Source organism: Laccaria bicolor, genomic scaffold (genome assembly GCF_000143565.1).
Source record: "Laccaria bicolor S238N-H82 LACBIscaffold_3 genomic scaffold, whole genome shotgun sequence".
Lineage (NCBI taxonomy): Eukaryota > Fungi > Basidiomycota > Agaricomycetes > Agaricales > Hydnangiaceae > Laccaria > Laccaria bicolor.
The window spans coordinates 1868681-1894819 of record NW_001889874.1 but is presented as its reverse complement, the minus strand read 5'-3'; the positions used below and the strand labels follow the sequence as shown (position 1 = coordinate 1894819).

The window sequence follows — 26139 nt, the reverse complement described above, 5'->3', positions numbered from 1 at the left end:
TGTTTCTCGGTGATATCATCCAACTTGTCACGTGGCTTAGATGAGCCTTAAGCAAGTTCAGAACGTTGAACCTGCTGGGGCCGCGAGAATCTGAGAACCACGGCTTACCCCGAAGGCTCCAATGCCAAACAACCCACACTACATACACACTACCTTGACACTAACAACAACCCATTCCCCCTCCCACCCTCGTATTCCGAAAGCGCGCACTTTGTCCGACAATGGTGGCCCAGCCTACTGAACATCCCACGTGTAAGGTCCACAGTCGTCTTATTGGCGGAACACGACCAAGTGAGCCATCGTCTGCACTTCGTGCTCGCGCAACATTCTTTTCGGGTGCCGGTCAATCACGATAACTACAATTCGTACAGGACTGCTTCTGGGCTTGGGGTGAACTGCGTGACCCCTCCTCCTCTTCGCCCTTTCTCTTCCTCCTCTTCCGGATCTCAACCTCAGCCCCCCACCACATCCACATCCACATCCACATCCACCACATCGTTGAGCACCCCCACGCAAATAGAGCAAGACGACGGACTGATGCACCTCTGGTACGTCAGGTGTTCGACGCGATCTTTGAAGAAGACTACGAGGATAGAGGGACGCCTGATCGGCCTAGACCGTTGGTGGCTGTTGATTTTGGACATGCCGTTTGGATTGAGTATGTTGGTGGGAGTGTAAGAGGGATTTGAGGGTGAGTTGGGCAAGTGGGGAAGGGGAAGAAGGAAAATTCAGGGAGTGGTTATTCTTTCGGATAAGGATGGGAGGATCTTTATTTTGTGTTATGAGTGTGCTTTTCAGTTATTCCGGAAGATGTCGATCGACGCGGCTGACCATCCAATTCGACGATGGCCAGCTGCCCAGTCCTCAACTACCTAGAATTAACATTATCTGTCTGTAACACCTGCCTCAGATTATAACCCTTCCGTCTCACAGAAAGTGACACCTTGAATCATTGATCAAGGTTCCCCTCCGAAATTTCGCATTTTTCTGTTCCTCAGGACACCGCCATTTGTAAATTTAATGTAGATTGACTTAAAACGATGCTTAGTTGCGTAAAATACATTTTTCACAGTTTCTAGCTTTTTCCCCCGTGGTACAGGGGATGAACTATGTTTTTGCTGAGTTTGTTTACTAGTATTGAACAACAACTTCCACAACCCAGCCACAACCGGCCAATTGCGGGTCATCAGGTGATTATTCTCATGAGAATATTCTCTAGACTCTCCCAGTCGATTCAACGCCCTCAGCAAGTTTTTCAAAACCAAGTACCAATTATGGATTTGAACTATAAATCCTCTGCGTGGAAGCGTTTACTAACGAGATACATTCAAGTTGTTTTTTGGATTGGGAACTTGGAAGACTGTCAATGAGTCCATATTCGATTAATGGCGGCAAGTGTCCCCGGCACTCCCGGCCCTTGTTTGACATCATACTTAAAGTACTACACACCATCCTCCGGTGACCCTGAACACACCAAATCCTTTTCTATTTTTGTGAACGGAGGTCAATTTTACCATCTGGAGACTGAGAACTTCATTTTGAAGAGAATACAAGTAATCAATTTTGATTTATGTAGCGGTAGATCCCGAGCATCATAAAACGTAGGGTTGTTTATGCCTTTCATCATCTAACCATCTTTCTCCATCGGACCCAGCTTACAGGCCTTTCTGGTTTCATTTTCTTGGGCTGTTCATTTACCTGTGGCGCGCCGCGCCTGGAAATTGCAAGGGTAATCGGCGCAGGATGACCTTTAATTACGGTTTTTTTGCCTATGGCAGAATATTGAATCCCACATCTAGACAGAACATGTCTCACTCGACACCATCTTTCTGCAATGCTGAGTTGGAGAGGGCTCTCAAGGAACAGGGCTTTGCTGTTCACAGCTACGCAATTACGAGTTCTTCACCACGACAAGCTTCGGCTTCGGTGGTTCTGCTAGAAGGTCGCCGCCTTACGATCACTTTGACCACCCAGGGATACTCGGTAGGCTATAACATATTCTCATCATCCAAACGACATATTGACCCGATTTTTGGTAGATCGACAATGGCAAAGCCAGCAGCAGAAACGTCTACGAGACGCTGGAAAATCTGCTTCAATGTGTGAGCCCTATGTACAATCAGAGGCGACAAGAAGCCTTGTTTGCGGCCCTTGAAAAGCTTCAATGAGCGTGAAGCCTTTGCGTTGTTGACCAAATCGGTAAGTGGGAAATTCTGTTCTAGGGATGTTGCCAACATTACCTGATAGCTATCCCAATGTAGACCGATGGATTCCATGCGTTGTAATATATAACAAGCGCTGTAAACTGAGGACCACAAGCGTCATTTTAGAGCTTGATCACCCACCCATTTCTGCGTTATAGACCCTGCCTTCAATCCACCTTGTGCCCAGTCCGTCTACTTTCCAAATATTTCTCGTACTCATCGCGGGTGAAGGTGAACTCATCTGACTGAAGGCGAACTTTTCTAATCGTCTCCCCGATCCACTGTCTCTCTTCGTCATTTCTTATACAGTTAGCCCACCACCTATCCATGCTGCTCCGGATCCCCCGCGAATCCAATTCCTTCCACTCGCTTTGCTCATTAAGGATGTGAAGAAGAAATCCTGCATTGAGGTGTTCCAATCCAAGCTCAGAAAGGCACTTCAGGATCCGGGATATCCGAAGATAATTGTGCGATGACCCTTTGCGCGAGAACGAGAAAAAAATTAATCTGAGGGGTAGATGGAGGGTAGTTTGCACGTACGAACAAGATTACGGTAACACGTTTCAAAATTACGGGGCGGCAAAACCCGATCCAATAGACCTGATTCTGCAGAAATGAGTCGCATGCCATAGAAATCGAGCATGAGTCTATATGATTGAACCACGCGTTCAATGATGACTGGATTAGACTTCATGGCTTGAATTTCATGAGGCTGAAGAGGTTGGCTCTCATAATTCATGCCATACTCCCGTATGGGGAACCTGGAAACGAAATTAGAGGATCGCATGGTGGTGGGAAAAGGTCCAGCCTTACAGCCACTGGATAAATCCATGCTTGAACTCTAGTTTGGAGTAATCACCAAACCATCTGTCAACGCGACGTGAGCGGGAGGAAAAATCCATTGGTAGAGCATAGTAACTGGTCGTGGATCTCCTCAATGAGGCATCTATCAGGACGACAACGGAGCTCATTCGAGTAGAATTGAAGGTTCTCTGAACGCGTCGGGTCATCGCCATCTCGTGGGTAGTTATCCAGGAACTCTTGAACATCTCTCGGAATCGATTCCATGTCGTCTTTTGGTATACGGACACTGTGGGTATAACCAAGTCACTAGAATGAACTTTCCAAAATCTTTCAATGAAGTGTGAGGTCAAAAGTTAGTTGGCCTTGTTTGCTTGTTTGTGCACACTTTGTAGAGCAACTTTTGAAGAGACACGCTAATTTATGTAACAAGCCCACAATAGCCCACGATACGCACGTAGTCCACAATCTCTAAGTTTCATCCATTTTTATTTCCTTTCTTCGCAAACCCTGGACCTTTTTCCCTCATCGTAAGACTCCTGCTACAATTCCCCACAGTGGTCACAATACCCGTTGATATCAAGCATTCCTCCGTTCAACACGCACACAGCCATCATCGACTGACTCTATACGGGTCATTCTGAAACTGCGAAAGTCCGGAAGAAATCACGGTAATTGCCTCTTTCAGGGAGAGCCTGACCCCACATTCCCCACGTGGTGTTCGCGTGGCTAAAAAGCGATCGTGTTTTGACAAATTACTATAGATATTTCCTGAAGGGCCCTATAAATCCCTGCAGAGCCCTGCGGCATCAGACGACAGCTAACATAGCTGAAACACAGGTGAAAGATAGGTTTGCATCAGCAGGCCGAAAAACCTTGAGACCAACAGTGGCCGGAACCTTAGAGGGATGTGTTCAGGAAAGGGTGCGAGGGGCTTCATGTTCGGTCCTTAGACTCGCCCGACTCGGTTCCATTTAGTGCTCAGCAAGGGGAGTATTTATTGAAGGCACTCCGCAACATTTATTCGTTGTGTGAGGTCGACCTTAATCTCCTGTAATTGTAGACGGATTTCCTATTGTAACAAGGTTCATCCATGTGTAGCAGTCAAGCATGGGACTCAGAGCGTGGTAGACTCCGCATCATGCATGCGTCATAAATGCGTTAACTCTCTTGTCGGGTTCGACAGGGTATGACACAGATGAATCATGCGCACGATACATGAATGACTGCTGCGACTCCTCAGTGACAAGTACGTCAAAAGCGTGCAGTCAGATTATCTTCATACGTCGATGATGATATGAGGCGTGGCGTTCGCCTGGTAGAACTCCAAGCTAACATCTGTCAGTCGAACGAGTTATCAGTACGATAAACTCAACTGATCGTTGGTTACACAAGCCATACGTTCGGTAAAACACATATGTGCCATCTTGATCCAACATGACAAGGGCACTTTGGCTAAGCAGAGACGACAGCTTGCCATGATGCGGGAGAGAACGGGAGAGCACCGGCCAATAATCAAGCTAAAAATGCATTCGACCAAAAATAAAGAACCAATAATCCGACGAAAAACCCGATGTGACCAGAACACTCCAGAACACCGCCGAAAGAAAGCCGAGGAAAAATTTGCCTTTTCTCGATGACGACAAGGAAGACACCGGATCATCGACAGGGTGAAGGGCGGTAAGACTAGGAGCGCGTTAGTCGCCGCACCAAGTGAGCCACCGCGGAAACTGTGCGGCGGGAATTACGCGGGCGTAAACCTCATTCCTTAGTCTAGCGCCTCGGGAGACGCAAGGCGTCATTTACTCGTAGCTCCTAACTTATGTACGCCCGATTATGGAACGTGAGTAGGTATTCATTTCGTTTTGGGGTGCAAGATAAGCAAGCAAGCACAAGATGATAGCAGCGTCGGAGTCGGATGGGTGCGAATTCAACCAGTTAGAAAGGTGTAGTAGGCCGGAATTGGGTGCAATGCAATCATGCGGGATGCAACTTATTGCATACATGCCGTAGCGTGGAGCTGCGCAGTGGTGGCGACGCGTTGGGATGCAGGAAGAGTCGACTCCGATGAAGACCCGTCCGGACGCTGTGCGACGTAACCACGTAAAAAAGCGAGTTACATCCGAGACCAGGTGCTCCCGGTCGCCAAGTTCACCGTAGATAAGTAGTAGGAGGTCAGGAGTACTTATATGTATTCTTGTCAACGAATAGGACGTCATGCCATGACCGCGGCCCAGAGGCTTTCTTCGAGAAACAACGATACTGGATCAGACCCAAATTCATCATCATTGGCGAGCGCAGATCGAGGGCCAATTACTCGAACTAAACTTGGGAAAAACCTATTGGAAGCAGAAGCCCAGCTCGGACCCCACACCGCTCCTCTCCTCGGAACTGACGCGTGGTGCTTCTGAGTCCCTGAGTATTGCACCCCGGTTTTTGAAAATAATTGCACACGGTTGTGACACCTTGTTGTGGAGGGTTCGGACGTCATCGTTATCGATAAACATAGGGCGATGTCGGCAAAGATTTTTTAGCCTGTAAAGACGGTGCAGCAGAACAACAGTAGATAGCGTTCAAGACATCTATTCCAAGGTCCAGAAGCGTCGCATTTGTGGGGAAACAGAGAGCTCTCAGACCACATCCAAGAGGAGAACCCAAGAAGCAGTGTCAACATTGATTTCCAGCTGACTTCCTTTCCAGGGTTCGCAGAGGCAAACTGACTAGGCAGGATTTCCCCGGGGAGAAGAAGAAACTCCTGAAAAGTAAAGATTGTACTTGGCGTGCCTTAGTAGATATTTGGCAGGTTGTTTGTTGGCCCGAGTAAAAACAAAGGTATTATAATAAGCTGCCCGGAGTGGGTCATTGTTTTGTTGGTCGACTGGTAATTTAGGCATATGACTCTTGCGGGGTATGATCAAGTGACGGTGAGCGGGGAAGATCGACACCCAAAAGGATAGGCGCGCTTGAAAGTCCGTTTGTTCGGCCGAGGTGGGCGCCATGAATTGCGGAGTCCGGGGTAGTAGGACATGACGAATGCTGAGGGGCACTGCTTTGCGGGGATGAATAACCAGCGGGAGAGCAAAGGGCGTTCCGTTTTGCAAGGGCGTTGAGTGAGGCACGGAACGGGGGGAACATCACCACGGAACGATCGTGGGTGATTCAGGTAGACATTTTAGTGTAGCAGTGACAATGTTGTTGTGGATGTGGAAATGATTGTCGCATTCACGCATGTTGTTGACAAGGCATTCCGAGGTTGCATGTGATGGTTGGAACTCGGCTATTGGGGATCAACAAGGAGTTGGTGCAGTTGAGGTCGGAGCTGATTTACCCGTGACTCTGTTGATAAGGAGTGTAGAAAGGTGTTTATAGGTGGTTAGATGGCACAGACAGATGACCGCAGTCAACGGACAAGTATGAGAGAAGGCTAACAGCTCGGAACAGGACGGCGATGATTGAAACACCGGCGAGGTGGACCGCGAGGGATTTGGTGAGCTTTGGAGAGGTCAACCGTTCATCACATGTTTCGGAGTTGGATGGGTGATAAATGGATGAGTTGAATGAGGTTGAATGAGGTTGCATGTTATTGTGATGATCATTGTGGTGTTCTGAATTGACAAAACAACAAAAGCTATGATATGGACAATAGAGGCCACGGCGAGCCACAGCCAGTGGAGATTGTTGGGATTAAACCGGGAGAGCAGCGGTGGCCCAGAAGAATGTGAAAAAAAGGCGATGGCGGACCGTGACCTCATTGATTGGGGCAAGAGAGGACGGGACGGAGAGATTGCGGAAAAACACGGGGATTACCGGTTATGGATAAACATGAGCATAATATTCGGAAAAGATGGGAATTATTAGATATGATGCCGACGAGACATTCATGGATGGAAGCAAGTTGAAGAACAAGTTTGAACAAGGCGAGTTGAATGTGTCAAGAGAGAATAAATGGATGTCAAATGAATGGAATATAGGTGGACCGACTGGCCGAATGAGCGGGCGGGCAAACAGGGCAGCCGCGGAACCTCGGTCAGATATAGAATAGTTCCGGCAACCGGTACGAAAGGGCGTGGCGCACACAAGTGGGGCACTGTTACAGAAATGGCATGTTACATGAGCCCGATATATCTCTGAATCGAGATCTTGAGGTAAATAAATAATAAATAAGGGCGTGGATACTTATAACAAGACTGATTGTTGATTGTCATTTCTCCTTTACCTTGTCCCCATCGCCGCAATGGACTTCGACTCATCCTGGTGTCCCGTATGCGACAGGCAAATCCTCCCCAAACGTTATCAAGTTCCCGTTGCTCCTCCTCAACCCTCCACTCCTGTTCCTCCTCCCTCTTCTCCCCAGTCATCTCGTACGTTACTATTCATTTTACTCTGAACATTATACTAAACCTTTTACTCAGCCACCAAATCACAAAGGCCAAAGGTTTCTGCACGACGAAGGCAAGGCGGAGGTCTTGTCCAGGGCACCGGTCGCCTCAAGCCAAACGGCACCATCAAGCGAACCGACTCCATCACAAAGCCCGCTCCCCAACCACCCGCAAAGCCAGCCGCTCCGATCAAAACTCGCACTGTAATAGACCAGGGCCCAATTCCTCTTTACTGCTCCGACGCCTGTCAGTTGGCTGACATACACGCCCTCAACCGCGGTCTCCCCATTAATCCCAACCGCGAGCACGCTTCTCCATGTACCCGCACGAACACCTTTTCTATGGACGGCAGTGATCTCGAAAGCGATGCCACCGGATCATCAGTACAATCCACATCCTCAACGTCATCCACAGCCACTCCATCCATCGCGAAACTTGCTGCCTTCCTCAACTTCCCACCCCTGCCTCCTCCTGCACCCACCTACGTTGACGACAGCAACTCGGATTCAGAACCCCTCGAGTACAACAGCGGTATCATGATGGCTGGCCGCCTCATCGATTCTTTGTGCCCAAAGCCCGCCAAGGAGCAAGCCCACGGAAACTATAGGGTGATTCCAGAGCCACGCGCACCAGTTGCAGGGTGGACCGATGGTAGCAACGCCTGGCGGGCATCGGTCTACAGTTTCAGCTCACAGAAGCTTTCCCGTGCTGATGACTCCACCAAGCCATACAGTACAGTTCCTGCATTATCTCACCGCTCTCGTGGCACGCATTCGCAATTCTCTGCCCCCACCCCCACAAATCACACAGCCTCCCTGCCGTCATCTTCCACCGACATGCTTGCCAAATTTTCAGAGTCGTTCAATCGCCGTTCAGAGCTCCGCTCTGCTCTTCACTCTCCTCCTTCACCCACATCGCCAGATTACCCCGCTACCGCACCTTGCAGTCAAAAGCGCGAGCGATCACTGCTCAGGCCCGGAGCGGAAGGGAAACTTCTCGTTCCCGACGTCAAGCTCAAGGTCAACAGTGCCTCCAGCGCATCGCTTTCCAGCGCGTGGAGCGGACCTGCTACTGCGAGTTCAAGAAGGAGTGTTCGCAGCCCACTATCATCGACAATGAGCGATTTCAGCGACGAAGAGGCCCAGGCAACTCGCTATGGCAGCGCTACATCTCTTCCACATCAAGCAAAGAGGCCAGTGGTCGAAAGTGAGCCTCCTTTCGCACATTTTTTATTATTATCTTACTCATTTGTCTCTTCCAGCCCGCTCGTGGTCGTATGACAACCTCAGAACATATCCTATCATGAAACTTCCCCCGAAGATCGTCAAGCGAATGGAGCGACAAATCGTTGATGGTGTTGAGGTCGAGGTCGAGATCGAGGAGGTCGTCGAGGAGCCTCGCAAACGCCTCTTCTTGTTCCCCGCACCCATTCGCTGCTCATAAGCAGTATTCTTTATCCTCTTCCTTTGGGGGCTCGGGGGGTCATCTGGGTTATTTCATTCTTCATCGCTCTGCTTTCTTGCTGCACTGCCTATAATATTCTCCTGCACACCATACCTTGCACGCCAACGACACTTTACGACCTTCTACTCCACCTGCATCGTTGCGACGACGACGACGACGGAGACACAGCAGCATCATCATCTACTTGCAATTCTCATCATAATGATACCCTACATCCATATCCTTATCGATCCACACACACAACCTGCATCTTATTATCATCGCCGCGAATCCTCATCGTCCTCGTCGTGCCAACGACCCCAAAATGTCCATACGCCAACCGCACTTGCTGTCGTGTCAGGCCTCTGGCCTTCAAACTTCCTGTAATACCAAGCCTTGTACTTTTATCTGTTTGTTTATCGTCGGTCTGCAGAACTCTTCCCTTTTCCTCATTGTATTTTGGTGTAACTTTTTTACATAGCATTATTACCCCAGCAGCATTCACATAGCCTGCCGTTGTTGGCAGGCATGATTAATTCCCTTATACCATTTTTTGCATGGCAAGTTACCTGTACAAAGTTCATAGGAATTCAAAAACACTTTGAAAGTCACTCATATCTCCGTGAACTTGTCAATTAGGATGAACGTTTATCGACATCGATGAACTTTGAAATGCAACACAGGCCCGAACAGGTCCGAACTATACGCATATATCGACCTCACGGCATGTACAAGTAGGTACGAGTCTCCTAAGGGTTAGATAGGGTCTAATACGTGAGCGGCGGCCCGCTGATTGAATCAGTGATGGCAGGAGACCAGGGCAAGCAAGCTCCTTAGCCACACGAGATCCCCGCTTTCTTTTAGGCTAGGCACGTTTTTTGTTTGTTTGTTTTTTTTCGAAATTCCTGTGACGGGGGATGATCATGCTTGGGGTTGGGAATATTCACCACCCTTTTTTGTGGGGTTATTTGGGGTGCGAAGGTGCGGGGACCTGTTTCAACGATTTCTCTCACAAGCGCAACCTAGTTGGTTCCTGGTACTCTTGGTCTGAACGTTTGTTAAAAAGGTATTCAATTCAATGTGCGAGCAGGTCTACGTGTGGGTCGACCGTATACGTGAGCGCATAATTTTTTTTTGGAGATGTGTCGTGACTTCCAGATTAATTTAATTTCAGCGATGCCGGTAGCTGTTACGCAAATCGATGCGAACGACCGAGGACTAGACACAAAGGAGGTAAGTCAATTTGCTACAGTTGCCAGTCTGAGTTTGTCCACGGAAAGTTTCGTTGTGTTCGATGTCCCTCCTCAAGTTAATTTATTGCTTCAAGTCATGGCTCTTTTTTGAAAAGGTCCCCTCGAAATGAGGTCATCAAGTCGTGTATATACTTTCCTTGCATACCCGGTTATCGAACCAATAAAGTACTCGCGTCGCGACATCAATCCAATCCGACACGGCGTTCCGGAGGTGTAGAGGATCTTGAGATGCAAAGTCAGGCGAGGCTCATCGCGCCTGATATTTCCTGCAAGCACCAGTGGTGATGTCTGCGAGTCGAAGCCCGAGACGCATGTGGAAGTAAGAATACAACAACAAAACGCCTCACGCACCAAAGCAGACCGAAGCCCATCGCCACAAGGAGCTGCAAATCAGGTGATCGCGATGGCAACTCCAGATAAGCTAACAACCAGCAAAGGTCCTAGCACCGAATAAAACAACAACTCTAGCTTCGACCAATGGAAGCTAATATACCTCTATATGTTAGGTTGTTGTTCGAAGCGAACAATCAACGGAGGACCGAGCACCGCAAAAGTTAAATTGAAAGACACAAGAATGGGGTCACATGAACGAAGTTATAAGTTCATATAAATTCGGCCTTTTTGAAGTTTTTTTGTGAGCGAGGCGAATATGTTCCGGAGCATGTCCCAAGGAGTAACAACTGGTTGTGAAGGCACCTGCTTCGTTTATAAATTACATCGTGATTGACCTGCAGTGCTCGTGCCAGACTCAAAGCCACCGTTTGAATTTTTTGGGGGTTCGTTTCACAGCCGCATTGCAGGCTGCTAGTGATAAAGCCTCCAGAAAGTAACCGCAATTGCCGAAGTCGCTTAATTTTCTGACTGCCAGAGTTATATCTTCACCCTCCCTTTTCCAGCAGTTTAATTGTAGGTCAAGGGATGAATACAAGTACTTACTTAACAGCGGGAATCCGGAAATGAAAGGTCACTTGACATACTTTCATAACAAGACTCCTGCCTTTCAGTACGTCGATAGCTGACACGAGGCCGGAAGGCCGCCAAAGACTGGTGTAGGGTATTTAACCTTAAAAAGCTATTGAACAAAGTACAAGCTAGCACAAGCTATCAGCCGTCCAGAATCGAATGCGTCAGCGAGCGCTTGTCAAGTCAACTTCGAGTCATAAAGTCATCGGTCAATCGGTCATCCTGCACAGGAGACTCCAAAACCCCAGTTCATGTGACCGTAGTGCCTATTAATTGAATCCAAGAGGAGTCGATAAACGGGAAATCGTTGACGGGCATTTGGATCCGGAACAAGCTCTAATTGCGGCTGTGGATGGTGGTGACAGCGGCGGAAACACATCACATGTGGGTTCATTACTCTGGCATGCGTGGATTTTGTCTTTTAAGACATAACGCCGCAGGAAGGGTTGTCCGACTGCGTGGACCGTATAGGCACCAGGTAAGCTTGAACATGACGTTGTCGTCGTAGTAGTACCCTTAGCTGTCTCGCAGCAGACACGTGTGGCGAAGTGGCCACAGAGATCTTCCAGTGCTTGTTTGCCCGAGGTACACGAGTTCGAGAAATAAGACTTTGCCGACAGACCTTGAAAGAATCTCGACAATGTAAAGATGGTCCAGCTTCCACGCTTCTGAACTCGAGAGATTACTTGACTTTCTGTGTAGGATGAATCTAGGCGTATCGTCACCACGACAGGGTTTGGCAAGAATGGCGATCAAAAAGATACCCTCCAACCAGGGACTACCCAACTGCTGGCTCTGGGATTCCTGACATGGTATTGAGGACGTAAGTGCGTGTCCAATAGATCATGAGAGGGAAAACGTTGAAAGGTTGATATGTGCGTACGGAAGTTGTCGCGGAATTTTCATTGAATTTCGGACCGATGAAAGCAGACTCCAGGCACTTCTTGGTCTGTAGGGCTAGTACACATCGTCAAGATGTCATTGTCGTGAGGGGAAAACATAAGGGACGGAAAACTGTGACGGCTAGAGGCTGAGGTTGCTGAGCGGTGCACATGGTGGCGGCTTCAACAAAGGCGCCACGACGTCATTGACGCCTGCCATCATCCACGCTATGCGCTGATCCGCTAAACCATCTCCAGCGATTGTGCCTGTAACTTTCACTGCACATGCGATACATATGTATTCGACAGTGATATCGATATCCCAATAAAGTTGCAATATACCCACTGGGGTTTTCACCTTCAATTTCCAAAGATTTCTCTTGCAATCAATCGATAACCCTCAGAGCAGCTCCATTGGAAACAATTCTAGCAGTTCATTATTGCATTTCCTTCGAATTCTTTGCTCTTCTAGAAATCTATCCCTGGATCGCGACGAAGATGAAAGTTGACGACATTTTGAGTCTTGACATCTCACTAATCCATATGCACTCAGGCATTTCTGGTCTTGACCACGTATGGCTATCAGAGTGACGAGAACGCTTGACGTCCGCCCATGTCTGCTGATCAGGGTTTAGAGCCCCTTCAATGTCCAAAGCTCGGTGACATGATGTAGCGGTCTTGAGAATGGTGCAAACTTTCAAAGTAAGCCCCGACCACAAGATGGCGACGACCAATAGGGAAAATGTCTATCAACTTATCCAACATTCCCAGCAGCGAATGCTGAACATCGTGTGTCCTTTAAGAGAGCCATGTGGATGGCAAACCTCTTCGCACTCCGTGCCTGCACGTCAATGGTCAAGACATCTCGTCTATATGATGAAATTACATAAACCCCGTTCGTGTGGACAGAGCCAGTCTACATAATGCCGTAAGAAAATAAGGTCATGACATTTGACTGACGTTTGGTACCTATGACGAGTTCACCGCCTCTCTCATGTATGCCGCCTCGGGTTTATACGGACTTCGGGTTTAGAGTGATTGTTCAGCCACAAGTGTAAGTTGGGTGGACCGAAAAGTTTAAGTCGGAGGGGAGTCGACGAGACGTCGATTTGAGGTTTGCACTGATTTTGAGTTCAAGGGTACCCATGTAGGTTCATGTAATGACGAACAGCGCCGGTACGTCAGCTATGTAGGGTTTGTCGACTTGGAATTAATTAGCCAACTAATGATAAGGGTCGGTATCAGCTATCAGAGTCAACAGTCTACAGACAAGGGGACCAACCTATGTGTCCTTGCTTGGGAAAACTTTCGGACAAGGGCCAGCTTTCCGTAACACAACCATTCTCGAATTCCCCGTGGCGATTCGACGAAGACGGACAATCGCTTTTCAGACATTAACTCCCTTGCAGGGTTAAAGTCGAAGTTGGAGGGTACGCCGATTATTGTTTAACCACAGGCTTATCGGTGTCGTGCTAACCCACATAGGTCTCCTAGCCCTCACGTACGTGCAGCACGCAATTCTAGATCTTCTGTGTGCCCAAGCTTGTGGAGATCGGAAAATCATCCGTGTGTTCGCACAAAATGGAATATCAAGCCCTTGCACGATATGGCCCTCTCAGAATCTGAAGGATTCGAAAGGGAAAAGATCTGAAAACCTTTGATGAATAATTAGTACAAGAGAGAGTTTGGACGAAATTCCGAGTTACCCTGTCAGAAACGCGTTCAGAAGTACGTGAACTCGCTGAAATAATTCTAATGCCAGTACCGTTAGAAAAAGCATTGGATTGGTTCGCAGATGGGGAATACCGAATACTTACGACTTGTGATCTTGGAAGAGTCTGGAAGAGTGTGTGTGACATGTCACAGTCATTCTGCTGCGAGTGAATGTCATCGTCATCGACGTGCAGCATCGACATTTGGCACCTTTGCTCAAAAATCTAATTTGTTCTTCTCGTTGACCACGATGGACGTCGTAAAAGCGGTCGAGACTTATGTCACCAAGCTGGTGTCGACGCCAACAGCCATGAAAGTCCTTCTGCTGGATACCCACACTGTTTGTCGCAGTCACCCAAACCCAAACCCTACAGCTAACTAACTTTTTATCACAGACGCCGATTGTATCTCTTTCATCCACTCAGTCAACCCTTTTGTCTCACCAAGTCTATCTAACCGACCGCATTGACAACAAAAATCGAGACCGTATGCCGCATATGAAATGTGTTTGCTTCCTACAGAACAACGAGGATAGCTTGGAGGCCCTCGAGGAGGAGCTAAGGGAACCGAAGTATGGAGAGTATTACCTTTGTCAGTCGGTGAATCATATCGGGCATCAGTCGGCTTTTTGATAATATAACTCACACTTTCCTAGACTTCAGTAATATATTAAGCAAGACTGCTATTGAGCGACTAGCGGAGGTTGACGAGTATGAGGTAGTGAAAGAGATACAAGTGCGTTTTCGTGCTCTGTCGTCGGTTCATGCTATACTTTTGGCAGGAATACTTCGCGGATTATGCACCAATATTGCCGTCTTTGTTCTCACTAAACCACGCCCCCACCAACGCGCGACCGTTGTTCTCGTCAACACCAAATATATGGGATCCGAAAGCCCTCGAGTCAGCTGTCCAGGGAATCACTGCAGTCCTTCTTAGCCTAAAAAAGAAACCTGTTATTCGGTACGAGAAGATGAGTTCCATGGCGAAGAAGCTCGGTACGGAAGTTCAGGTATGATCAACCTGCCATTCTCTACGTTGTATTTAAAATCCTTTTGGCGATAGCACCGCATACATTCCGAAGTTGCGCTGTTCGACTTTCGGCTAACACAAGTCCAGCCACTCCTGTTGATTCTTGACCGCCGAAATGACCCCGTCACTCCCTTATTGTCACAATGGACCTACCAGGCAATGGTGCACGAACTCTTGGGGATACAAAACGGAAGAGTGGATTTGAATATGGTTCCTGATATCCGACCAGAACTGTCTGTCAGTCACTCTTCAGGATGGTGTCATTTCGCTTCTTGATGAACGGGTTTAGGAAATTACATTGACAACAAGCACGGATCCCTTCTTCCAGGCCCAATATCTATCCACTTTTGGCGACCTTGGCTCTTCGTTAAAGGTCTATGTACAGGAATACCAGTCTCGGTCCTTGGCTCAGTCACCATCATCAATAAACTCTATTGCCGATATGAAACGATTCATGGAAGAGTATCCGGAATTCCGGAAGCTTGGAGGGAACGTCAGCAAGCATGTAGCGCTGGTTGGCGAATTGAGCCGTCTGGTTGGCAGAGACAAACTCCTCGAAGTCGGCGAGGTGGAACAAGGACTTGCAACAAGTTCGGGAGCGGACTTCAGAGTAAGACTTGTCTAGATCTGCCTGCTGTCCATGAGTTGAAATGGTTTGTTGCAGAGCGTGCAAGCGATGGTCAGCGACAAGGACGTGCCACCATGGAACAAACTCCGCCTCGTCATGTTATTTGCCCTCCGATATCAGAAGACGCAAACCGCCAATATTGCATCACTTATTAATATCATGTTGTCCAATGGTGTTTCTCGAGAAGATGCAAGAGTAAGCATGAGCGCCTTTTTTTGCAAGCTTGGACATCTGAATTTTTGTGAAGCTTGTTTACGTTTTGCTGAATATTGCGGGTGCGGATCAACGACAGGATGACCTTTTCTCAACAGAATCTTTGCTCGCTAAAGGGCGCTCTGCTTTAAAAGGCCTCAAGGTATGCCTCGAGAGCAAGATTCAGATACAAGGAGACAATCTGATGTTTCAACAAATCGCAGGGTGTTGAAAATGTCTACACACAACACACGCCTCATCTTTCACAGACACTCGAAAATCTTTTCAAAGGGAGATTGAGGGAAGCCAGCTACCCTTTTGTAGAATCACCTGGACCCAATTCTAGTCTTCAAAGGTTGATAATCTTTTTCCTTACTTGTCAAGGCTGATTTTTTGTCCAGACCACAAGATGTTATTATATTTATGATTGGTGGGACTACGTATGAAGAGGCCAGGACGGTTGCTCTCTTCAATCAAGACCCTGTAACTGCGTCCAATGGCGGCATTGCAAACCCAGCGGGGGTGAGGTTACTCCTGGGTGGCACTTGCGTCCATAACTCTTCAACGTATATGCTCGTGTTTCATCTCATGGCTGTTCTCACTGACGCTCGGATAGGTACATCGAGATGATCCGTTCAGCGGCTCTAAATTTCCCGCCATCCGTCTACGACCCGCCACCAGAATCCGCATCTAACGCGCCTGTCCTCAATCTTAATCTCGGAGGGGTCAATGTTAGCCTGGGCGGGCCGGCGGGAACAGGTGTCTACCGGACCAGTAACGAAGGTGTTGGCGTGCAAGCTGATGGAATTCGAGACGGCGTCATGAATCTTCTGGGAAAAGTAAAGCAGGGTGTCGACCGTATGGGTATACCTTGAGCAGTGATTAGGGGGCGAGAAGCAACCATTAATTATTATTTGCAACTTTCTCCACGCTCTGCATCCGAGCGCCTACACGTGCGTTGTGTGTGAGCAGCGGACACGTCAATGCAAGTCACGCGTTCTACTCCAGTCTGCAGGTCAACACTACTGTTTTTCCACTTTCCCAACACTTTCTTCTCTCCAACTTTCTTTTTCTGTTTTCGGAGGCTGCACGCCTGCATAGATTACAATGGCGAAAGGCTTCTTCGCCAATCTCAAGGGCGTCGATGCCTTTGGTAAAGTATGTTACATCATTTGCTTGGCTGGTGGGACGTAAGCTCATTCAACTTAGACGACAGAGGATGTCAAGGTCAAGACACGAACGGGAGCTCTATGTATGAAATGGTTCGTCTTTGGTCGGCGAACATAGTCGCTCACCAGTCTCGACGACAGTGACAATTATCTCTGCTGCAATCATCCTGGCTTTTTCTTTCGTTGAATTTATCGATTATCGGGCGGTGAATATCGACACATCAATTGTTGTGGACAAGAGCAGAGGAGAAAAGCTGACGGTCAATTTGAATGTGACGTTCCCGAGGGTACCATGCTATCGTGGGTGTAGCCAACATCTGCATAACATCATTCTAACGGCGCCTTGCAGTGCTCAGTCTGGACATTATGGATATCAGTGGCGAACTTCAACGAGATATTTCTCACAATGTGATGAAAGTCCGGCTTGACACGCACGGTAAAGAAGTGCCCAACTCGCATAGCGCAGAGTTGCGAAACGACCTGGACAAGATGAACGACGCGAAAAGAGAGAATTATTGCGGCTCATGTTTTGGAGGTCTGGAACCTGAAGGAGGATGTTGCAATACTTGCGAGGATGTTCGTTTAGCGTACGTGAACCGGGGGTGGAGCTTCTCCAATCCAGAAGCCATCGAGCAAGTTCGTCTCGCCTCCATAGCTCTCCCTCTCTGTTTAACAAAATTTCCATCATAGTGCAAAAATGAAGGCTGGGCGGATAAGCTAAAGGAACAAGCGGATGAAGGCTGCAACATCTCGGGACGGATTCGCGTAAACAAGGTCATCGGCAACATACACCTCTCTCCCGGTCGTTCATTCCAGACCAACGCGCGCAATCTGTACGAGCTGGTTCCTTACCTGCGTGATGACGGAAACCGTCATGATTTCTCTCACACCATCCATCATCTTGCGTTCGAGGGTGAGCACAATCGCCGGTTTTTCAGCCTTTCTAGCTCATTCCCGCTTTTCAGGCGATGATGAATACGATTATTGGAAAGCAGCGGCTGGTTCAGCTATGAGGCAACGTATGGGATTGACAGAGAATCCGCTTGATGGGGCCATTGCCAGGGTATGCTCAATCTCTCCTTTCGAAGAATGGTAGCTTAACGCTGTTTATTAGACCGCAAAAGCGCAATACATGTTCCAGTATTTCCTCAAAGTCGTCTCGACGCAGTTCCGGACGCTCGATGGCAGGAAGGTAAGTGCTTGCTGGCTTCTTTCTCGACATTGATATTTATTCCGCCTCCCAGGTGAACACACATCAGTACAGCACGACACAATTTGAACGCGACTTGACCGAAGGCGCTGCTGGGGAAACAGCTGGTGGAATTCACGTCCAACATGGTGTTAGCGGTTTACCAGGTAGGAAACGTTTCTAGTTCAGCATGTTGGGGGAAAAATTGAGACTTTTCGACAGGTGCCTTCTTCAACTTTGAAATTTCGCCAATTCTTGTTGTCCATGCGGAAACGCGGCAATCATTTGCGCACTTCCTGACATCGTGAGCGGTTAACACAACCCAAGTCCAGCTTGTCATTGCTAACTATATTTTCTCCTAGAACATGTGCCATCATTGGAGGAGTACTCACAGTTGCGTCGATAATAGATAGCATTCTTTTTGCTACCAACCGTCGCTTAAAGAAGTCAGGTGGCTCCGCTCCGACTGGAAACGGTTATGGAAAGCTCATGTAAACTATTCATTGGTACATGTACGACACATTCGCCTGCTGTATAAATTACAGCAGTGGAGCACAAAGCGAGGGCAGGCAGCACATAGAGATAAGGATAAATAACTCGAATAAGAGAGTCGAAACAGAGGGTATGTGGCTCATCAGGTTTTTGTCGTTATCTTGCGTTTTTTCTTGGGTGGAGCGGGGGTTGGGTGCTTCGTACGATGAGTTTGCGTCGCTTCTACTGGCGGGCTCATCATGAGTTCATCCTCTTCTTCGTCATCCTCGTCCTCCTCGTGATAGTCAATGGCATTCCGACGCTCTCTCAACTGCCTCGTCTCGCCAGTCTCCTCTTCTTGTGGTTCATACTCCTCGTCCTCAACAACGCAATTCCTCCGTCGCAAACTCCGTGGCCGTTTAAAAGCGGTGATAATCTCGTCCTCTTCCTTTGGTTCAACAGATTCCTCTTCCTCTGAATCCTCCTGCTTCACATTGATCACGGCTTGCACGCGACGAATGACAGTCTGCTTGGGACCTACCCGAGCCTCCTTTGCTCGATTGCTTTGGCCGGAACTAGATGGTTTCGGGGGTTGACGCCAATGTGAAGCCGCGCTCGTAGTTGTGCCATTTTGGTCGAGTTCTGGCTTTGTATCTGATGTCTCTCGGGCAGGATACGCTGGCGGATCCGCATGACTTTTAGTTTTCGTATTTTTGTTGACACCACGCTGTTTCGGAGCTGACGCTGCGGCCACCTGCTTGCTACCGGAAGCGTGCAAGTCAGAAGGACTTGGGGGTGCTGCAGATTTGTAGGCTGGCGGCTGCGTTGGTGATGGTATTGACTGGCGCTTCGCAGCGATCGAGGAAGGTGCAGATTTGACAGCATCACTTGTAGTGAATGCGGATATAGCAGAAACTGCCGTTCTACTCCACTAAAAATTAATTAAACAGTGAGCCTTGGATGAGTGCGATATGAGATGCTGGTCAAGTCACACCTGAAGTCTCTCTGAAACCAATTCGTCCATCCGCGATGATAACGCGCATCTCTCTTGCTCAACACGAAGGAAATGTTCTTGCCAATTCCGCGACTGATCTTTCCATTGTGTGACCTCTCGGCGAAGCTGGGCAATGGTCTCCGTTTGTTGTGCGATTGTGTCTGTTTGGCGTGCGATTGTGTCCGCCTGGTGTACAGTCTGAGGTGAACGTTTGAGTAACAATCCGAGCATATTTACTGGTCCAACTTGCCGTCAGTTCCACTTGGGTAAGCTATGGGTTGAATGCGTCATATGCATATATCATGACGGCCAAAGATACACGTACCGTAGCCTTCACCGCATTAGCCTCCTGCTTCCAAGTCTGGATCTCCAAATGCGACGCGTGAAGTTCCTTCAAAGCTTTGTCGCGCTGTACTCTCGCTTCATGCGCTTCGTTATTGGCGTGCGCCACCTCTTCACGGCAATTCGTGTCGACATCTAGGAGCTTACACAACAATGTTGGTTAAATTCCGAAAGGGGAGGAGGGGTGAGCTCACTGCTTTATATGCTGTCTTGGAGAACGCAACGAGGGATTCCGCCAACAGGACGGGGGACGTCGAACTTGCCATTAAAGAGGTTTGAAAGGAATGACATTGTTCTGATTCAAAGGTACAGGGAGGTGATTATGTAGCTTTTCCCAGCACGTGATTATGTGAGTTTCGCGACCTGCTCCTCCATCCACGTCCAAAGCTCTCTGCCAAGTTGAACATCATCCGTCTCCTTTCGTGCTTTGCCCTCCCGGGCCCAAGGAATTAAAAACTGATGGCGAAGATGTTACAAAGACAAGTTTAGATAGCATTATATATACCTTTCCGTTGAGCTTCGCTCCTTCAGGTGAGGTACCAGCCCATAACTGGGTCAGCGCACCCCATTCTGCTGGGTATATTTGAAGAAGAGCCTAGAATCCTTGAGCAATTGTGCTCGCCACGTAATTTGTACCATACATACCAAAAAGAGCTTCTTCGGCCAGTCGAGGACATGTCCGTTTAAATTAGTTTTTAGATTTCCTAATCATCAAGCCTACTCAATTGGATAATCCAATGGGTTAGACAGATGCGGACCTGGATTGAGCGATGTCGAGACAATACCATGATCCCCGTACCGTCGCGCGAGTTCGTTTGAAAAGACGATGTTGGCCTGGCATGATTACTTGGCATGAACCCAATGATTGAAAAGAATAACACGCACAAATTTGCTTTGGCAGTACATGTCTTCAGTTGTGTATTTCCGCCTAGCACCTCCATCGATAAACGAGTCAAAGTTTAAGGGATCCGCACGGGCGACGTAATGAGCAGAAGAAGCGGTATTGACTACCCGAGCTTTACCATCTTCGTTCGTCCTGGCGGTCGAAATGAGGGTAGGGAGGAGGAGAGTCGATAAATAGAAGTGGCCTGCACATGGACCGAGTATGAGTCGACGATATAGTTATTGTGCAAAACCACTCACCCAAGACGTTCGTGTGAAATTGAAGGTCGTACCCAGCAGAGAGCTGTTCCATGGGCGTTGCCATGATCCCTCTGCAAAGCACCTTAAAATTGATAGGATCCAAGGGACAGGTCGGCTGACCCATTGTTGAACAGAATATCCAGTCTGTTCTCTTTGCTTTGCAAACGTGAGCCAAGGAAGGTGCTCCAGGACGACAGAATGCACCTAATGAATTCCCTGGTTGCTTCCCTTACGGAATGTAGGCTCGCCAGATCCAACTTCAGGAAGCTAGCGTCCTTGCCCGTAATTGCGTGAAGTTCAATGATGGTTGCCTCGGCTTTCTGCTGGTCCCTGCATGCTATGTAAACTTTTGCGTTGTGTTCTAGCAGGGCCTATGGAACCAGCATTAACTCGATCCTCATCAACAGATGGGTCACTCTTAGTTCACTTTTGCGGTGTACATCCCCACTCCAGCATTCCCCCCGGTCACAATCGCGACTTTTCCTGCAAGGTCAGGAATCTGGCTGGTGCTCCAAGTTGGTCTACCACAAAAGTACGCTTGCTCTAGAAAGGGCCAGAGAGATATTGCTCTGATATCTCGCCATGTGAATCGAGGAAACCCTAGAAAGTACGGTGAAGGGTGCCGATTTTGGAGGTCATCATTGGCAAAGGACATAGGAGATATTTGTTTGTGTTGTGGTATCGTTGAGTTCTGATAGATGTAATGATATTCTGTGGGCATTCATTTCCTTGCTCATTGGTATTATTTTCCATTTCCCAGCGCAAGTAACGCCCAAGATTTTAAAAAGCCCCAATTTCTGGCTGTACGATCGCTCTACGCGACTTGCGCTTTTCTTTTCTCCACCGGATACCTTTGCCGAACACACGTTCTCTTCGACAGCCCTCATATTAATTCCTCTTGCCATCTGGTACCCTCTCCGTGCACGAGTAACGTTCTTTTACTTTTTTTCTGCTCGTTGTTGTATTCGCCAATCTCTCATCCTCACGACTTCGATCTTTTGACTGTACTTTTGTCGCTCGGACGTCACATCGCCGGCGATTGTATCTTGGGAGGAAGGAAAACCATCAGTGAAAGTCAGTGAATCACTGGAATATTAAACTATCAAGTACGTTTTCTGTCACTAGCTTGCATTATTTGACATCATCTGCCGCCGAGTTGCCATCTTCATTCTCATCATTTGCATCCTTAGCCCCCGAATTCTCTGACCTTCTTCTCAAACACAGCTTTTTCAGGAAGCCATATCTTGCCGATCACACAATCTACGCGCGCCGACGTCTAAGGAATGCATTCACGACTGGCGATCGACACCACAGTTGGGATGACTGCTGGCCCATCATCCGCCAAGTCGCGTTTTCGTGATAAGAGAAGTGTATCCCCAATGCCTGGTTCTCCGGGGCCCAGTAGTATTGCTCAACGAGGCAGAAGCGTTTCAAACGCTTCCACCACTTCTTCCTTGTCAATCATTTCCCCTAACTCCTCTTCCACCAACGCGTCCACTACATCCCTAAACATCCCAACCGCTACTCAACACTACAACCGCTCACGGTCGGTGAGTCCTGCTCTTGAAGAGACTGTTCGGCTCGGTTCAGAATATGTTCTCGCAATGCATGATTATGCGCCACAACACCAAAGCGCCACATGCCTATCTTTCCGCGCTGGTCAAGTGATCCATGTTTTGAACAGGGACACTAGTGGCTGGTGGGATGGCGAACTTGAGGGGAGAAGGGGGTGGTTTCCGAGCAACTATGTTAATACCGAAGTCACTTCACTCACCGAGGAGCAACCACTCGATCAAGCTGTGAGTTTTCTCGTGTACTTGAACATTGATTTATATTCAATAAACTACAGCGAAGACGTGGGCATGTTAACAACGGCTCCACAGCTTCCGCAGCTTCCTGGGCCAGCACTGCGTCAGGCCATCATAATAACCACACTCGCCATCCCTCACTATCCGAAAATCTCGGCCAGGACCAGGACGTCGACTCATATTGCCCTCCCATAATGGTTCCCTTGTTGCATGGCCTTTCGTTGCTTCAAAATGCTGTCCGTGCCAATCGTATAACCCATTTTCAACCTTCAACAGCTTGCATAATATCCTGTGTCCGCTCCATCCTCGCCGGAACGGAAACGCTCCAACGAGAAGCTCCCCTATTACAACAATTTGCAGGCTTAGCAGAAGAACGTCGACGAATATTAACGGTGTTGGCTTCACTTGTTGCGCAGGCAAAGAAAGCATCGGAAGAGAATCTCGACCAGGGAAAACAGGAGGTTGAAATAGAAAATATGTTGCGTTTGGGAGGTCAAGTGTTTGCGCATGTGCGGCGGTTTCTGGCCGTTGCTGTTCAATGTGGTGTGGAGCTTCCAGAAGATCAGGATTCGACAACAAATTCAGGTTCCTGGAATAACCAGCGAAGTGATGGAGTGGAATCGCCGACTGGCCTTACCCCGACCAGGTTCCGCGACGATGATAATCGTATCGCAACCTTTCCGCCGAAGCACCGGTTGAGCGATCCGACCCAGCTTGCATATATCGGCAGGACAAGGCAGGAGCAATATCTTCTCCGTGAACGAGCTATTGTGGGACGGCACAGACAAGGGGCCTCAATTAGTAGCATTGAGTCTGCGTCATCATTTTCGTCGCAGGACTCGATGACAGCCCCAGCTCCACTACCATTCCCTTGTGGACCCTCGACGGCTGCCCAGGTCCTGGAAGCACTGCGCCATACCCATGACCATTATCTATCCACGATTGCTGCCTTCATCGGACACGCCCATTCTCATTCTCGAACATCACACGCGTCGAGCACAGGCCACCTATATGACCTCGTTAAAGAGATCGTTGAGATGGTTTGTAAATTACTCACCATCGTGGAAGCCGTTATGCTTCATCCCGATGTGCCACCTCTTCGTCTCGGAAACTTGAGGTCGGCCAAGGAAGGATTGTATAACGTGACGAGCTCGTTGGCGGAATCTGTTCGCCTTCTCACCTTGTCGCTTCCGCCGACGATGACTGATGAAGGCGAAAAGCAAACCCTTTTGCGTTCAGCGACAGGGGCGCTCAAAGCTGGTGCTGATTGTGTGGCAGCGGTGAAAATATGCCTGAGTCGTTCGGCAGGTGAAAAGCCTTTTATCATCAACATACCAAGCTCTAGTGACTCCGCGTCACAGCCTTTGACACCAGGCAAGTTCTCTGGGTCTCAGCTGGTGAAATCGATCAGCATGAGCGGGCTCAAAGGCTACCCCAAAGGATTCGAGGATGAGGATCTTACCATTCAAGCGCAAACCCCTTCTCCCGTTACGCGTCCAAGAGAGATATCTTCTGGGTCAGATAAAAGCAACTTTTCGAAATTATCGCAATACTCTGTTGAGACACGGGCCACGTCTCCGGAAGAAGGCGGCAAGCCATCGTCACTTCCTCCATTGACCATTACAAACGCGCCAGTCGAACCCGATTTCCCTTCACCGAGGTCGTTTGCGCCCACAGATGACGGCACCACTTGGGAAGGGAGTGGACGAAGTCATGAAACACCAAAGGACAACGTCGTGCATGGAGACTTGCCAACCGTTCCTCCCGAACCTATTCCTGAATATAACCAAGACTTCTCGCATGATTATTCGCTCGAAGATGTCGCATATAATAGTGATGGTCACCTTGTTGGCGCTACTATGGAAGTGTTGGTCGAGAAGATGACACCTCACGATAGCATTGTCGACCCTGCGTTCTCCGCTGTGTTTTTCTTGACTTTCCGGTTGTTCTCGTCACCTACTGAGCTTGTCGATGCTATTATCGCGCGTTATAACCTTCTTCCTCCACCGAATATAACCCCAGAGGATATGCAACTCTGGCAGCAACGCAAGGGCATACCTGTTCGTCTGCGTGTTTCGAATTTCATCAAGATCTGGGCTGAGCTTTACTGGCGACCAGGGGTTGACGACCCTGTGTTACCTGCACTGACCTCGTTCACAAGAGATGGATTAGGCGCAATCTTCCCTGGACCAGCTCAGCGAATTTTGGATCTCCTCAATATGCGAAGGCGGTCGATCGCGGACGTGGCAATCAGCCCTAAGGGTGACAGAAGCCGCGACCCGGGAATGTCAATCAACCCGCCGTCAGCTATCACACCGACCAGTGAGATTCCTAGACCGACGATGACGAAGACTTTGCTCGTGGCTTTGAGGAAGAAAGACTTTGCCAATATCACTGTCACGGATTTTGATGCGTTGGAACTCGCACGCCAGCTTACGATCATGGAATGCAGTTTGTATTGTGCCATCACCCCTGAGGAGATCCTAGAAACGGGGCAGGAGGGTGCTACGCCTCCTGTGAACGTCAGAGCTGTGAGCTCACTAAGCACGGTCATTACTGGCTGGGTGGCGGAGAGCATACTGAACGAACCTGACACCAAGAAGAGGACTCTTTTAATCAAATTTTTCATCAAGGTTGCAGATGTGAGCTTTAGTCATTGCTACCTGTCACATTGTCCTTCTTGTTGATGACCCGTTCTTTTCTAGCGATGTACCACACTCCATAATTATAGCACATCTCGTTCTATTCTGGCTGCCCTAGATTCATCTACTATTTCAAGACTCCGTCAAACATGGCTGGTGAGTCCCCTGGTAGTTGGAGCGAAAGAAATATGACTGACTTGCTCTAAATTCTGTTTAGGGGCTACCGCAAAAGTATAAGACGCAACTAGAATCTCTTCGCCGACTAGCAGACCACAGCCGCAATTACCACGAATACCGAAGTAAATTGCGAAATACAGCACCTCCAGCTGTGCCATTCCTAGGTACAATGACTCCCTAAATGCTACGACTGATAGGCTAAACGCGGTCCTGAACTAGGTCTCTATCTCACCGATGTAACTTTCTGTCGGGAGGGTAATCCTTCACATCGAGCGTCACCGATGAACCAGAACAAAAAACTACTCAACTTTAACAAATACCATAAACTCGCAAGGATTGTACAGGGTGAGATTTCATTGCTTGCCTTGCCGTCGTCTTCTCACCAGTTTCCCACTCAGATATGCAACGATTTCAAGTCCCCTACAACCTTAAAGCTATTCCAGAAGTCCAAGAATACCTTAATGTGGCTTTCGACAACTCCCGACACCATGGGGATCTTCAAGACCTTTACCGCAGGAGGTACGTCAGGAGGACGCCCTTATGGATGATGACTCACCTCATGCTCCCCCAAGTTTACTGGTTGAACCCAAACAGCCAGCTGATAATCCTCCCACTGGCGACGTGCGGCAACTTTTCAATTGGGCAACTCGATCCCAATCTCAACCTCAGGCAATAACTCCCTCATAGTTGCGCTGGTTTGGTATGCCCCTTCCATCCA

At 48.5% G+C, this 26139-nt stretch overlaps 9 protein-coding genes and 1 pseudogene across 10 annotated transcripts; 7 read left to right on the top strand and 3 right to left on the bottom strand.

Annotated features, from left to right (window-relative positions):
* Positions 1-40: 40 nt before the first annotated feature.
* On the top strand, positions 41-678 carry LACBIDRAFT_308956 (uncharacterized protein; the record flags this gene model as incomplete). Its single annotated transcript, XM_001876158.1, has 2 exons — positions 41-51; positions 96-678. The coding sequence occupies 2 exons, from the start codon at positions 41-43 to the stop codon at positions 676-678; spliced, it is 594 nt and encodes a 197-aa protein (XP_001876193.1).
* Positions 679-1650: 972 nt separating this feature from the next.
* On the top strand, positions 1651-2382 carry LACBIDRAFT_292505 (uncharacterized protein). The gene is made up of 3 exons (XM_001876157.1): positions 1651-1983; positions 2040-2199; positions 2262-2382. Exons 1-2 carry the CDS (start codon positions 1744-1746, stop codon positions 2166-2168), a joined length of 369 nt encoding a protein of 122 aa, XP_001876192.1. The 5' UTR covers positions 1651-1743; the 3' UTR covers positions 2169-2199; positions 2262-2382.
* LACBIDRAFT_308954 (uncharacterized protein) lies at positions 2372-3272 on the bottom strand (the record flags this gene model as incomplete). The annotated part of the gene is made up of 4 exons (XM_001875738.1): positions 2372-2682; positions 2745-2965; positions 3018-3071; positions 3124-3272. The coding sequence occupies 4 exons, from the start codon at positions 3270-3272 to the stop codon at positions 2372-2374; spliced, it is 735 nt and encodes a 244-aa protein (XP_001875773.1).
* Positions 3273-7230: 3958 nt separating this feature from the next.
* Positions 7231-9460, top strand: LACBIDRAFT_292504 (uncharacterized protein). The gene is made up of 3 exons (XM_001876156.1): positions 7231-7366; positions 7418-8590; positions 8646-9460. Exons 1-3 carry the CDS (start codon positions 7240-7242, stop codon positions 8825-8827), a joined length of 1482 nt encoding a protein of 493 aa, XP_001876191.1. The 5' UTR covers positions 7231-7239; the 3' UTR covers positions 8828-9460.
* Positions 9461-11036: 1576 nt separating this feature from the next.
* LACBIDRAFT_322812 (uncharacterized protein) lies at positions 11037-12163 on the top strand (the record flags this gene model as incomplete). The annotated part of the gene is made up of 6 exons (XM_001876155.1): positions 11037-11083; positions 11328-11427; positions 11484-11521; positions 11777-11866; positions 11999-12029; positions 12071-12163. 6 exons carry the CDS (start codon positions 11037-11039, stop codon positions 12161-12163), a joined length of 399 nt encoding a protein of 132 aa, XP_001876190.1.
* Positions 12164-13887: 1724 nt separating this feature from the next.
* LACBIDRAFT_245094 lies at positions 13888-16116 on the top strand (annotated as a pseudogene; the record flags this gene model as incomplete). The annotated part of the gene is made up of 10 exons: positions 13888-13977; positions 14033-14228; positions 14293-14372; positions 14419-14646; positions 14700-14903; positions 14956-15276; positions 15331-15544; positions 15606-15649; positions 15711-15841; positions 15888-16116. Coding segments are annotated over 10 exons (1737 nt in total).
* Positions 16117-16548: 432 nt separating this feature from the next.
* LACBIDRAFT_182556 (endoplasmic reticulum-derived transport vesicle ERV46) lies at positions 16549-18400 on the top strand. Its single transcript, XM_001876154.1, has 10 exons — positions 16549-16644; positions 16696-16738; positions 16797-16955; positions 17005-17291; positions 17346-17568; positions 17621-17718; positions 17770-17847; positions 17900-18011; positions 18067-18148; positions 18207-18400. Exons 1-10 carry the CDS (start codon positions 16594-16596, stop codon positions 18337-18339), a joined length of 1266 nt encoding a protein of 421 aa, XP_001876189.1. The 5' UTR covers positions 16549-16593; the 3' UTR covers positions 18340-18400.
* Positions 18401-18478: 78 nt separating this feature from the next.
* LACBIDRAFT_308949 (uncharacterized protein) lies at positions 18479-19917 on the bottom strand (the record flags this gene model as incomplete). Its single annotated transcript, XM_001875737.1, has 5 exons — positions 18479-19246; positions 19310-19507; positions 19560-19580; positions 19635-19793; positions 19846-19917. 5 exons carry the CDS (start codon positions 19915-19917, stop codon positions 18479-18481), a joined length of 1218 nt encoding a protein of 405 aa, XP_001875772.1.
* A 79-nt stretch (positions 19918-19996) lies between these two features.
* Positions 19997-21449, bottom strand: LACBIDRAFT_308948 (uncharacterized protein; the record flags this gene model as incomplete). The annotated part of the gene is made up of 8 exons (XM_001875736.1): positions 19997-20107; positions 20157-20246; positions 20297-20355; positions 20410-20485; positions 20537-20739; positions 20795-20865; positions 20915-21165; positions 21222-21449. 8 exons carry the CDS (start codon positions 21447-21449, stop codon positions 19997-19999), a joined length of 1089 nt encoding a protein of 362 aa, XP_001875771.1.
* A 628-nt stretch (positions 21450-22077) lies between these two features.
* LACBIDRAFT_308947 (uncharacterized protein) lies at positions 22078-26108 on the top strand (the record flags this gene model as incomplete). The annotated part of the gene is made up of 7 exons (XM_001876153.1): positions 22078-22593; positions 22644-25244; positions 25308-25400; positions 25462-25585; positions 25641-25766; positions 25820-25940; positions 25994-26108. The coding sequence occupies 7 exons, from the start codon at positions 22078-22080 to the stop codon at positions 26106-26108; spliced, it is 3696 nt and encodes a 1231-aa protein (XP_001876188.1).
* Between the last annotated feature and the right edge of the window lie 31 nt (positions 26109-26139).

What these genes read in the sequence shown, in the direction of transcription:
- LACBIDRAFT_292505 (XM_001876157.1), top strand. Translation starts at nt 1,744, where the DNA reads ATGACCTTTAATTACGGTTTTTTTGCCTATGGCAGAATATTGAATCCC. An exon ending in TGACCACCCAGGGATACTCG is followed by an intron (nt 1,984 to 2,039) that starts GTAGGCTATAAC and finishes GATTTTTGGTAG; the next exon opens with ATCGACAATGGCAAAGCCAG.
- LACBIDRAFT_292504 (XM_001876156.1), top strand. Translation starts at nt 7,240, where the DNA reads ATGGACTTCGACTCATCCTGGTGTCCCGTATGCGACAGGCAAATCCTC. An exon ending in CTCTTCTCCCCAGTCATCTC is followed by an intron (nt 7,367 to 7,417) that starts GTACGTTACTAT and finishes CCTTTTACTCAG; the next exon opens with CCACCAAATCACAAAGGCCA. An exon ending in AAAGAGGCCAGTGGTCGAAA is followed by an intron (nt 8,591 to 8,645) that starts GTGAGCCTCCTT and finishes TGTCTCTTCCAG; the next exon opens with CCCGCTCGTGGTCGTATGAC.
- LACBIDRAFT_182556 (XM_001876154.1), top strand. Translation starts at nt 16,594, where the DNA reads ATGGCGAAAGGCTTCTTCGCCAATCTCAAGGGCGTCGATGCCTTTGGT. An exon ending in ATCCAGAAGCCATCGAGCAA is followed by an intron (nt 17,292 to 17,345) that starts GTTCGTCTCGCC and finishes TTTCCATCATAG; the next exon opens with TGCAAAAATGAAGGCTGGGC. An exon ending in TTGATGGGGCCATTGCCAGG is followed by an intron (nt 17,719 to 17,769) that starts GTATGCTCAATC and finishes GCTGTTTATTAG; the next exon opens with ACCGCAAAAGCGCAATACAT.